Source organism: Scyliorhinus torazame, chromosome 11 (assembly GCF_047496885.1).
Source record: "Scyliorhinus torazame isolate Kashiwa2021f chromosome 11, sScyTor2.1, whole genome shotgun sequence".
NCBI lineage: Eukaryota > Metazoa > Chordata > Chondrichthyes > Carcharhiniformes > Scyliorhinidae > Scyliorhinus > Scyliorhinus torazame.
This window is the reverse complement of record NC_092717.1, coordinates 167,285,680-167,298,251: the sequence shown is the minus strand read 5'-3', so window position 1 is coordinate 167,298,251 and position 12,572 is coordinate 167,285,680. Positions and strand designations below refer to the sequence as shown.

The 12,572-nt window shown below is 52.8% G+C and overlaps 1 protein-coding gene across 1 annotated transcript in view; it reads right to left on the bottom strand.

Moving 5' to 3' along the window:
• ripk2 (receptor-interacting serine-threonine kinase 2) overlaps nucleotides 1–12,572 on the bottom strand; it is a 101,653-nt gene that overhangs the window by 35,456 nt on the left and 53,625 nt on the right. The window contains exon 5 of the mRNA XM_072467965.1: nucleotides 6,675–6,724. Coding sequence (XP_072324066.1) covers nucleotides 6,675–6,724 — 50 coding nt within the window. The remainder of the gene's footprint in view (nucleotides 1–6,674; nucleotides 6,725–12,572) is intronic.

The following is a 12,572-nucleotide window of genomic DNA, read 5'->3' as shown; positions in this document are numbered from 1 at the left end:
GGGGTTTTCACACTAACTTCATGTGAAGCCTACTTGTGACAATAAGCGATTTTCATTTCATTTTTTTCATTTCTTATACACCTCAAAATGGTGCCCCCTCAGCCTTCTCTGCTCTCAGAAAACAACCTGAGCCTATCCAGCCTCCCTTCATAGCTCAAATGCTCCATCCCAGGTAACAACCTGGTGAATCTCCTCTGCACTCTCTCCATTGCAATCACATCCTTCTCATAGTGAAGTGACTCAGAACTGCACGCAATACTCCAGCTGTGGCCTAACCAGAGTTTTGCAGAGCTCCAACATAATCTCCCTGCTCTTATAATTTATGCCATGACTGAGGAAGGAGCAGCGCTCTGAAAGCTAGTGACATCGAAACAAACCTGTTGGACTTTAACCTGGTGTTGTAAGACTTCGTACTATGACTGATAAAGGCATGGCCAATATGCCTTAACTACCCTATCGGCCTATCCTGCCACCTTCAGGGTTCTGTGGACAAACGCCCCAAGATCCCTCTGAGCTTCCTAGAATCCTGTCATTCATTGAGTACTCCGTTGTCTTATTACTCCTTCCAAAGTGCATCTTTGCAGGGTTAACTTCTGTTATGTATCAATGTAACACCATTGGCTAGGGTAATGTCACAGGTTATGCAGTGACATCATCGGAGCATTTTGCAGGCTTTTGTGGAGTTCACCATTGTATCCTGTTTGAGCAGCTTATTTTAAATAAACCCCTTGCACTATGTTCTTCTGCTTATTATTATGTTATATGAACTCGACGTGTCACCTGATACTTTGCAGCTACATCAAATACAACAAATAGAACAACTTCCATCTGAACTGACCAATGTGTCCATATCTTCCGGTAACCTGAGACCTTGGGCGCAATTCTCCGGAAACGGCGCGATGTCCGCCGACTGGTGCCCAAAACGGTGCAAATCAGTCGGGCATCGCGCCGCCCCAAAGGTGCGGAATGCTCCGCATCTTTGGGGGACGAGCCCCAACCTTAAGGGGCTAGGTCGACGGCGGACGAATTTCCGCCCCGCCAGCTGGCGGAAAAGGCCTTTGGTACCCCGCCAGCTGGCGCGGAAATGACATCTCCGGGCGGCGCATGCGCGGAAATGACATCTCCGGGCGGCGCATGCACGGAAATGACATCTCCGGGCAGCACATGCGCGGGAGCGTTAGCGGCCGCTGACGGCATTCCCGTGCATGCGCATCGGAGGGAGTCTCTTCTGCCTCCGCCATGGTGGAGACCGTGGCGGAGGTGGAAGGGAAAGAGTGCCCCCACGGCACAGGCCCGCCCGTGGATCGATGGGCCCCGATCGTGGGCCAGGCCACCGTGGGAGCACCCCCCGGGGGCAGATCGCCCCGCGCCCCTCCCAGGACCCCGGAGCCCGCCCGCGCCGCCGGTAAGGTAGGTGGTTTAATCTACGCCGGCGGGACAGGCATTTTAGCGGCGGGACTTCGGCCCATCCGGGCCGGAGAATCACGCGGGTGGGCCCGCCAACCGGCGCGGCGCGATTCCCACCCCCGCTGAATATCCGGTGCCGGAGACTTCGGCAACCGGCGGGGGCGGGATTCACACCAGCCCCCGGCAATTCTCCGACCCGGCGGGGGGTCGGAGAATCTCGCCCCTGCTTCCTCACCATTAGCCACCCTGCCAATCTTACTTATCACCCCCCTCCCACACTCCCATCTATATCGTTTATAAATATCACAAACACTAAAAGGACCCAGCACTGATCCCTGTGGTATACTCAGCACTAAACCCCAAAGAGCAGCCATGGCTTGAAGTCACTGGTGCAATGCAGCAGTCAATTTGCACACTGTAATATCCACAAATGGCAAAGAACTAAATGCTCACGCAATCTGTTTTACTGGTGTTGGCCTGGCGATAAAAGTTGGCCTGAACACTGGGAAAACTCATCTACAAATGATGTTGAAATGTTTTACATCTTTTTCACATCCATTTGAGGGGGCAGCCTGGGCCTCGGTTTAACATCGCATCTGAAAACACCTCCAGCACTGCAGCATTCCCTCAGTATTGCACTGAAATATCAATCAAGTTCCCAGCTAGGGGAAGCAACCTCTCAGCAACAACCAGATCAGGGGCGTGATTCTCCGAAAACTGGCGGCAAAAACGGCGCGGATCACTCCGGCGTTGGGCACCCCCAAACAACGCAAATTCTCCGGCCCCGAATGGGCTCGCAGCGGCGTGACGCCATTCACGATGGCGCCACCCGACGTGGACGGTGACGCCGTGCGGCGTCATTGACGCTGCATGGCGTGACAGCTCAAAAGACGTGCCCCCCCCCACCCCGGAAGACCCGACAAGATGGCCGCCCGCCGCGCAGCCCCGAGTTTCTAGGACCGCGACATCGAGGCTCTCCTGGACGCAGTGGAGGAGAGGAGGGAGTCCCTGTACCCTGGACATGGCCCCAGGGTCACCTCATGCCTCAGCCGGCGTCTGTGGAGGGAGGTGGCAGAGGCCGTCAGCGCTGTGGCTCTGACACCACGGACAGGCACCCAGTGCCACAAGAAAGTGAATGACCTCGTCAGGGCAGCCAGGGTGAGTCCCTCCCCCTCCCTGCCCAATGTGCGGCACACGCCCAGGTGAAACCAACCCTAATCCTAACCTCTGCACTATACGCGCAACCGATGGCGTGCATTCATATTCCTGTCTAACACTGTTGCGCTTTACCCATGCCACCCACCCACCCCCTACTGGAGAAGCGCGCACACAACAAGAGGGAGCATGAGAGGACTGGAGGGGGCCCAGCTGATGAGAAGCCACTCACCGTACATGAGGAAAGGGCCCTGGAACTGGCTGGCGGACCTGAGGACCGGGAGGTTGCCGATGCAGAGGTCGGGGGCCCAACAGCAAGTGAGTCACCGACAGCCCATCCCCATATCCCCCCTCCCCCATATCACCTGATCACCGCCTGCGTGCCTAACCATGCATGCTTCATTGTGTATTGCAGGAGCAAACGTCGAGGCATCCATCCCCGCAGATGCCGACCGCCCACAGGATGCCCCACGGCGACCACGGGATACGGAGATACCCGGACCCTCTGGCACGCGACGCCCGCAGGATGCCCCAGGGCGACCACGGGATATGGATAGACAGGGACCCACCGGCACGCGATGCCCCACGGCGACCACGGGAGACGGAGAGACCTGGAGCATTAGTGAGACGACGCCCTCGTCGCGTGCGGGTGCGGCGACGCAGGTGTGTGCCACCCAGCGACAAGGGGGGCAGCCACAGGCCCCCGTCGCAGCCGAGCCACGAAACCACTACCCATGACACCCCTACCCAGGAAACCGAAATACAGGACAGTGACACAGAGTGGATGGGTGGAGACGAACCCCCACCCCAAAGTACCATGGACTCAGAGCCGGACGATGCGCACCACACAACGCTACTGCTGTCTCCAACACCCTCCACCATCGCAGAGACACTCACCTCGGTTGGGCACTTTAATGATGAGGCGTCTGATACACTCACTGGTGCGCACAACACAGCCGTCCCGGTACAGCAGGTGGAGGTAGGAGCAGCAGAGGGGCCGGGAGGTCGGAGCGCATCCTGGCGCAAGCGAACATCTGCCGCCCAGATGGATCCCGGGTTCCTGGGGTTACCACACCCACCCATGGCCCCGATGCAACCACTGAACCTGGGACGAGGGAAAATGGTGACGGTCGGCTTCCAGTGGCTGCAGTCGCAGGTGGAGGATTGCACCCGTGTCCAGGAGCTGGGAGTGGTGCCGGTCATGCGTGCCACCCAGGCCGACACTGCACGGGTTGCGTCCGCAGTGGAGGCAATGGGTGCGATGGTGTCAGACATGGGTAGCAGTATGTGAGGCCTGGGGCTTTCCGTGCAGGCGGCGCTTGTGGCCCAGGACATGGCTGCCCTCTCACAGGAAGCCATGAGCCAGCGCCAGCGGCAGATGGCAGAGGCGCTCAACGCCGTGGCCCTGGTCCAGCAGGCCATGGCCGAGTCTCAGCAGGCAATGGCCCAATCCCTGCAGGCCATGGCCCAGTCTCAGCAGGCCATCGCTGAAGGCATCGGCGCATTGCCCAGGTGCTGGCCGGCGTCGCCCAGACACAGACAGGGATGGCCAACTCCCTGAGCTCCATGGCTGCAAACCTGCAGACCCTTGTCGATACCAGCATGGGCCTCCAGGACTGGCAGCGCCAGGTGCCTGATGGCAGGTCCGTTCGCACCCCCGACTCATGTAGAGGCCTGGGGGCCATTGGGCACCCCGAGGGAGGAGGAGTTGCTGGCGCCCGACCCTGGTCCCCCTGGAGGGGAGGTCCAGGAACACTGCAGCACCTCGGACTCCCCCCCCCCTTCTTTCCCAGGTGCATCCCGTGGGCAACGGGCAAGACAGGCTGGCAGCTCGCCATCCCAGTCGCCCGGGCCGCAGCCTGGCCCATCTAGGCCAGGACGCCCCAGGAAACGGCCGTCAAAGGATCCCGAGTCAGAGGGCAGGAATTGCAAGAGTTCAACTCCAGTTCTGCTGTACCGCCTGGGGAACCACCTAGGCGTAGTCACAGGCCCGTAAGGCCAAAACAATTAGACACTGAGAAAGTTGGCACGGGTGCAGGGCACAGGCGAATTTTAAGGCCTAGGGCACATGTATGCACTGTTTGTTATTAAAATCACTTTCACTCCAACCAAATCTGCCTTTGTGCTCTGCCCAAAGCGTGCGGAGGTGTCATGTACGTTGAGCGCCAGTGTGTGTGTGAGGGGTGGTCTTACCTCAGCCCCAGGTGAGTCTGCCCCCTTCCCCCTGGGCCGCCATCAACATACCCCCGGGCAGAGGACGGGATCGGGCGCTGCAGTGTCACAGCCGCAAGCAGGGATGGCCCGGGTGGATGGTGGTACTGTGGCCATGGGTCAGACATCGTCCAACGATGTGGAGCCAGGAGCTCATTGCAGAGCGGGTTGTCATTATCCTCCATGGCCTCCAATAGACACGCTTCCACCGGCGCCCGTGAGAGCCCGGCTGTCGTGCCGCAGGTGGATCTGCAATGGAGGGGTGGTGTGCATGCGGGTGGGGTACTCGCCGATTCCCATGCCCCCTCGTTAGTGAAGCGGGCGGCTATCAACCTGTCCCGTGCCCGCTGGCCCAGCCTGCAACGGTGGACAGCCACCCGCCCATGTCTAGCCCATCTGCCCTGACCATTGCTCCCATCCCGCTCATCTGGGGAGGACTGCGCCTCTTCCTGGGCGCAGGCGTGCAGGATAATCATGCGGTGATAGCAGACCAACTGGATGTTTATGGAATAGGTCCCCTTCCTATTGGTGAACACGGCCCTGTTATCTGCAGCTGGCCGCACGGCGACGTGCATCCCATCGATCACGCCCTGGACCATGGGAAACCCGGCCACGGCAGAGAAGCCCAAGGCCCGGGCCTCCTGGCTGGCCCGGTCACAGGGAAGATGATGTAGCAGTCCGCAATGGCACATAGGGCGCCTGTCACTGCCCGGATGCACCGGTGCACCGATGTCTGCGAGATGCCGGACAGGTCCCCACCTGACGTCTGGAATGACCCCATGGCATAAAAGTTCAGGGCCACCCTAACCTTGACGGACACGCGGTGCCAGGTGTGCCAGCAGGTGGCAGATGTGTGCCACGGTTTCCCGGCTCATCCGGAGTCTCCTCCTGCATTCCCGGTCCGTGAGGTCCTGGTACGACAACCGGGGCCGGTACATGGGGGGGCCTCCTCGGGTGCCTCCGTTGCCACCCCCCTCCCCGGCACTCACCTCCCCATACCTGGCACTCACCCCCCTGCCCGTCCCCGGCACTCATCCCCGCCTCCCCCGCGGCACTCACCCACCCTCCCCGGCACTCGTCCCCCCCCCCCCCCCCGTATGTGGCACTCGTCCCCGGGGATTCTCCAACCCGGCGGGGGGGGGGGTCGGAGAATCCTGCCCCAGATTTCCCAGAAAATATCCCACCTCTATCTTCTTGCGCATTCACTTAAACTTTCTATCCACCTTTTGCAGATCCTTTGCATTCGCCTCACACCTAGCCTTGGGTCATCAGTAAACTTGGATACATTCCACTCAGTCCCTCCATCCAAGTTATTAATATGGATTGTAAATCACTTCCTCTCAGCACTAACCCTTGCAGCACTCCACTGTTTACAGCATGACAACCTAAAAATAACCTGTTTATTCCTACTCTGATTACTGCATTTTAACCAATTCTCTATTTTTATTTATTCGTTCGTTGGATGCAGGCATCACAGATTTGACTGTGCTAACATATTTTGACAACCCCATGAGCCCACATACTTTGGAACAATCTTTTGGCACTTCAACGAATACCTTCAGAAAATTTGTACTGGTTCCTCCTTCTGCCAGTTACTTCCTCAAAAACCTATAATAGTTATGTTAAACATGATTTCCTTTTCATAGACCATGCTGACTCTGCCTAATGATATTAACATTTTTTAAAGTGTCCTGCGACATATCTAATGATTTCCAGCATTTTCCCAATGAATGATGTCAGGCTAACTATCCTATAGTTCCTGGTTTTCTCTCCCCCCCCCCCACCGATAATTAAATACGTTGATAACGATTCCTAGAAATTGATGGATTAGAATTTATCAATGACATTTATACAGCATAAAGTCAGTAGAAGGTTTGACATCAAAATTGAATGGAACCAACCTTCAAATGGTTGTTTTCTTGAAAGAACTTCCCACATTATTATTGAATAGCTATGAAGGGAAGAAAGAATATTTAGACAAGATTTATGAACTACCTGGAATAACTAACAAGCACAAGATGTTATTTAACCGAATTATTTTGGTGACAGCTAACTCTGCATGAGGTCTACTTGAAGCAATTTAAAACATACAAAGGCAGTAGAATATTTTTTACAAATAAATAACTTCAAAAACACTTTTGATTCTGCACATTGAAATATTTAAACAGGCAACATGTACGTAACAAATGCTAGTCCTTTGAAACAGGAAGTTCACTCGTTTTGAGTGAAGAGGATATTTCCAGTTATAAAGGTTGCGGTTGTTCTGTGGTACAGGCCTGAATATTGAAACGGCAGACATGGTGATGAATATTGAAATGAGAGACACGTGCATTTATCTTGGTGACACAAGACGTCAAGCTTTGCCAACAGTCTTTTTTTTCAGCAATATTCAAAGGTTAAGGTATTTAAAGATTGCGAGCAGCTTGATGAGTATTGAGCTGGTGCAGTCCTGTGGACTTGCTTGCTTGTCTTAGGCAGATGGATAGGAATTTGCCATAGATTTATTTTTCCCCATCCAATTTTTTTTGCCTCTCTGTGAAATGGTTGTGTAGGTGACGTACATCACTGCATCATATCTGCTTAGGGTCTGCATGGGGAGCTCAATAGGAGTAATTGGTACTTCCCTTTCTCATCTGATGCATGACTTTGGCTACATTTGGTTCAGTAACATCTACTTCTGCCAGCGCAGTTCCCGCTGACACCACATTTATAGAACAACTCGCAACCTGCAACTGCCGTCTTTACAGTTTAAGGGAAGTCACAAGAGCCCCAATATTTACAGGGAGTATGCAGTCGGGAAATCTTGAAATGTGAGAAGTGTGGGAGTCCTGCCAAATTAGACCGCAGGACATTGTTAACATTTGAAAATCGCTTATTGTCACAAGTAGGCTTCAAATGAAGCTACTGTGAAAAGCCACATTCCGGCACCTGTTTGAGGAGGCTGGTATGGGAATTGAACCATGCTGCTGGCCTGCCTTGGTCTGCTTTAAAAGCCAGCCCTTTAGCCCTGTGCTAAACAAGCCCCATTTTCTTACCCTGTTATCTGTTCTGTTGCTGGGTGGGAAAGCAGGTGATAGAGGGCTGCAGCCGGGGACTTTTGGGAACGATTCCTGGCATCTGGGAAATGATACGGAAGGAGGGAGATATCGCGGGAAGGGAGGAACGGGGGTGTTTGTCAATCTCAGGGGAGACATTGGGGAGGGGAAAAGACATTGCAGACGGCAGGGAGAGGGGGAATGTCAGCTGATCGCGGGAAGAGACAGAAGCATTTACTCACTGGATCTGGCAACTTCCGCCTCCCTTCAGCTACTGGGTTTCCTGAGTATTGGGAACCCAGTCTAAAACCATTAATTTTAACTGGCTTCTGAGATCGGAGGAACAAAACCTCATTATAATATGACAATTATATTCATCGGGTTACTTAGACTCCTCCGAAGCTGCCACGGCTAAACATGATGCAGGTATGTTTGTGAGAGGTTCGGGTGGTGTTTCACATACTTATCGAATTAAACCCACAAAACCTGCCCCATCTGTCCTCGGGAAGATAACATTTCCCTCACGATGTCTTAAATATGTTAGAAGTCATCCCTACACTACAACAGAGTGAGCCTTTGGCTAGTGATGGAGTCATAAGGTACACAGTTTGAACCTTGTTTCAACCATTCACGGCGACTAGTGAGCCAGGATCTAGCCCTCAATTCTAGGTTCTCGTCCTCTACGATACGCCTGGCCAATGGGTGAGTGACCTTTTCATTATACGGGTTAAATAAGCCTGTAAAACTGCCTTGCACAGGACTAATCAACCTTTGGCTGGTACAAAGATACTTACAACTATGCAAGGAGTGTTATGCCATAACTTACAGATTCTTTCATACACATTTTCACTTTCACTCTGAGCACATGAGCAATTATAGCAGATCAGAAAGTTGTGGCACATAACACAGTTAAAAATAATCCATTTAAAATACATTTCTGAAAATCCTAACTTTTGAATGTCTCAGCTTATCAAAGGAAACAAATTACAGTACAGTACAGTAAATTACAGAACTCTTCCAAAACATGCGGTAATTATTTTAAAAAAAAAACATTTTATTTAGGCATTTATGATTTTAGAACAACAATTACAAATATAAACATAACTCAGTAAATAACAACCCCCAGCCAACAACCATACCCAGCCAACATGGCTTACACTCACAGTTCCCCAAACCGCCCTCTGCCTCTTACTGAGCACGCCTGCTCTGAGCAACATGTCCTCATCATGTGCCAGGCTCAGCCTGATAGAATATAAGGTGATTCATCAGGCACACATGACGGTGGCACGGATGAGCAGGTTTTTTGAAGGGGTGGAGGACAGATGTGGGCGGTGTCCACATGTTTTGGGCATGTCTGAAGCTTAGGGATTCCGGCAGGGATTTGCCAATGTCATGTCAACGGTACTAAAGACAAGGGTGGCACCGAGTCCGGAGGAGGCGGTTTTTGGAGTGTTGGAAGACCCGGGAGTCCAGGGGGCGAGAGTAGCTGATGTTTTGGCCTTTGCCTCCTTCGTAGCCCCGAGACGGATCTTATTGCCATGGAGGGACTCGGAGCCCCTGAAATTGGGGATGTGGGTTAATGTCATGACTGAACATGCTCCCGCTGTCACTGGCGGGGAGCGTACAAACCGTAACGATGACAGTTCTCCCGAGATTTTTGTTTATTTTCCAGTGTCTCCCAATTTTTATCCCAAAGGTTTTTTTTAAGAGAGTCAATGCGGTGATCTCTGGGTTTGTATGGATGGGTAAAACCCCACGAGTAAGGAAGGTGCTGTTGGAGTGGGGCCGAGAGGATGGGTCCTAGCCTTATCGAACTTTAGGAACTATTACTGGGCGTCAAATATAGCCATGATCGGGAAGTGGGTAGTGGAGGAGTGGTCGATGTGGGAGCGAGTGGAGGTGGCATCATATAGGGGCACAAGTTTAGGGGCATTGGTAACGGCAACTCTGCCGTTCGCGCTGGCTCAGTACTCCACAAGCCGGGTGGTAATGGCAGCTCTGAGGGTTTGGGGCAGTGGCAGAAGAATATGGGAATGGAGGGAGTGTCAGTGTGGGCTCCAATTTGTGGGAACCACCGGTTTGTGCCGGGGAGGCTGGATGGAGGGTTTCGGAGGTGGCAGAGAGCGGGGATTGAGAGGCTGGGGGACCTGTTTATTGATGGGAGCTTTGCATGTTTGGAGGTTTGGAGGAGGAGTTTGAACTGCCAGGAGGGATTGGGTTTCGCTATCTGCAGGTGAGGGACTTTGTATGAAGGCAGGTTTCGACCTTTCCGCTTCTACCGCCCCAGGGGATACAGGACAAGGTTGTTTCGAAAACTGGAGTGTGGGAGGGGAAGGTCTTGGAAATTTATAAAGAGCTCATGGAGTGGGAGGGAACCCAGATAGGGGAGGTTAAGCGTAAGTGGGAGGATGAGCTGGGTAAGGAAGTCCTCCTTCATTTGCTCAATAAACCGGGCTAGATTTAATTTATGTAATGATCCCATCCCCATGCCACCTCAATTCCCAAATATCAAAAACTCCCTCCCACCACCAATGGCATCTCCCCCAGTCTCCTATCCTGCCCCCTCACCTGGATCACAAAGACCTCACTCTTACCCATATTCAATTTATACCCCGAGAACTGGCCAAATTCCCCTAGGATCCGCATAATCTCTCCCAACCCCATAACGGGTCAGAAATATAAAGTAGGTCATCCGCATGTAACGCGACCCTGTGCTTCCCCCCTCCCCCCCCCCCCCCCGGAATAACCCCTTCCAATCCTTTGATGCTCTCAGCGCTAATGCCAACATCTCTATAGCCAAGGCAAACAGCAATGGAGAGAGTGGACATCCCTGCCTTGTCCCCCGGTACAGTCTAAAATAATCCAAGCTCACTCGGTTCGTCCGCACACTCGCCACCGGTGCCCGGTACAACAACCGGACCCAGTCTACAAAGCCCTGCCCAAACCCAAACCAGCCACAAATAATTCCACTCCACCCGGTCGAAGGCCTTTTCCGTGTCCATGTCGATCACTACCTCCACCTCCCTACCTCGGAGAGCATCATGATAACATTCAAGAGCCTTTGGGACACAATCTTCTATTCTAGAGGCCAACATCTTGGCCAGCAATTTGGTGTTTACATTCAAAAGAGAGATTGACCTGTACCTGTATTGTTCTGGGTCCTTCTCCCGCTTCAGAATCAGGGAAATCGAAGCCTGTTACATTGTTGGGGGGGGGGGGGGGCGGGGGGGGGGGGGGGGGGTGGTGGTGGAAGGACACATATCTCCCTAGCCTCATTGAACGCCCTCACTAGCAAGGGCCCTGGCACCCCAGAAAACTTCATGTAGAATTCCACTGGGTACCCGTTGGCCCCGGGGCCTTGCCCGACTGCATAACCTTCAATCCCTCCACAACTTCAAAGTGCCGGATCGGGGCTCCCAGACTCTCCACCAACCCTTGCTCCAGCCTCAGAAACTCCAGTCCTTCCAAAAACCGCCTCATCCCCTCCACCCCTGCTTGCGGTTCCGACTCGTACAGCCTACTAAAAAATTCTTTCAACACCCCGTTCACCCCCGCTGGGTCAAAGACCGTGTTCCCCCCCTCTATCCTTAACTCTACCTATCTCCCTCACCGCCTCCCGTTTCCTAAGCTGGTGTGCTAGCATCCTGCTGGCCTTCTCCCTGTATTCATACACTGCCCCTCTTGCCTTCCTCAACTGCTCCACCGCCTTTCCTGTAGATAACAGATCAAAAAAAAAGTTTGGTACTTATGAGGAAATTAAATTCATGAATTGCACGGCACAAAATGGTGCCAGTTGCATTGAACATCCATAACTGGGACATTGTGCTGCACTGTGGAACTCACTGACCTGACATGACCCATATTCAAACAGGTTGGAAGGCTGTGTGTGAATGGCCGAGATGATGGAACTCAGAACATTATACCATATAACAGATATCCAAACTGATTCTTCTTTCAATACAGTGACACAATATCAACTGTGACCTTGCTTTTACAAAGGTGGGGTGGGGGGGGCTGGAATGCTGCATGTGGATCCAACAGCAGGCAGACCACCAAGAAGAGGTCAGGGATGAGGCAACCATGATGATCTTTATGGCAGTCCCTTATTTTCCCGGAAGAATAATCTTCCCGGCGTTCCACCTTGCACTTGTCCAGACTCATCACTTGTTCAGATTCTTCATATGATCACTGGGCATGTATGGGAATTTATCTGCAGGACATTGCAGCCTTTGGAATGATCGCTAGCAGTCACGGGGAGGAGGGGTTCCAGGGTGTGTTTGGCTGTTGATTGAGGATGACTGGATTTCTTTATAGTCTTTGTAGACATGGCTGCCAATTTCCTCATGATCAGGGTGAGAGGAGGATAAGCACGGCTTGAAGGGTCGGAAGGGCACACTCTTGCTTGCAAGGTCCACAGAGAAAGAGAAAGGCATTTTAAAGATTTACTTTGACCTCTTTTCACCATGGTTCTGCTGCTAAACAGTGAGCAGTATGCAACAGCTCATGGCTTGATATTGATAAATTGTGGTGCTGCTGTACTCAATAGGTCACAGTTTCTGTCTAGTTTAAACAGGAGCTTAAATGATGGCCTGAATGAGCATGTGGTGGGTTGGAGCTGGATTCAATTTTGAAGGTTTTAACCCTTCCCCCACCTTTTCTTGTATGTCGGGCGAGGGACAGTTGGGTGTATTAAAGTTGTGACAAATAGCTCTTAAGCAATTCCCTGTATCACAAACATAAGGGGTGCGATCCAATGGCCACGCT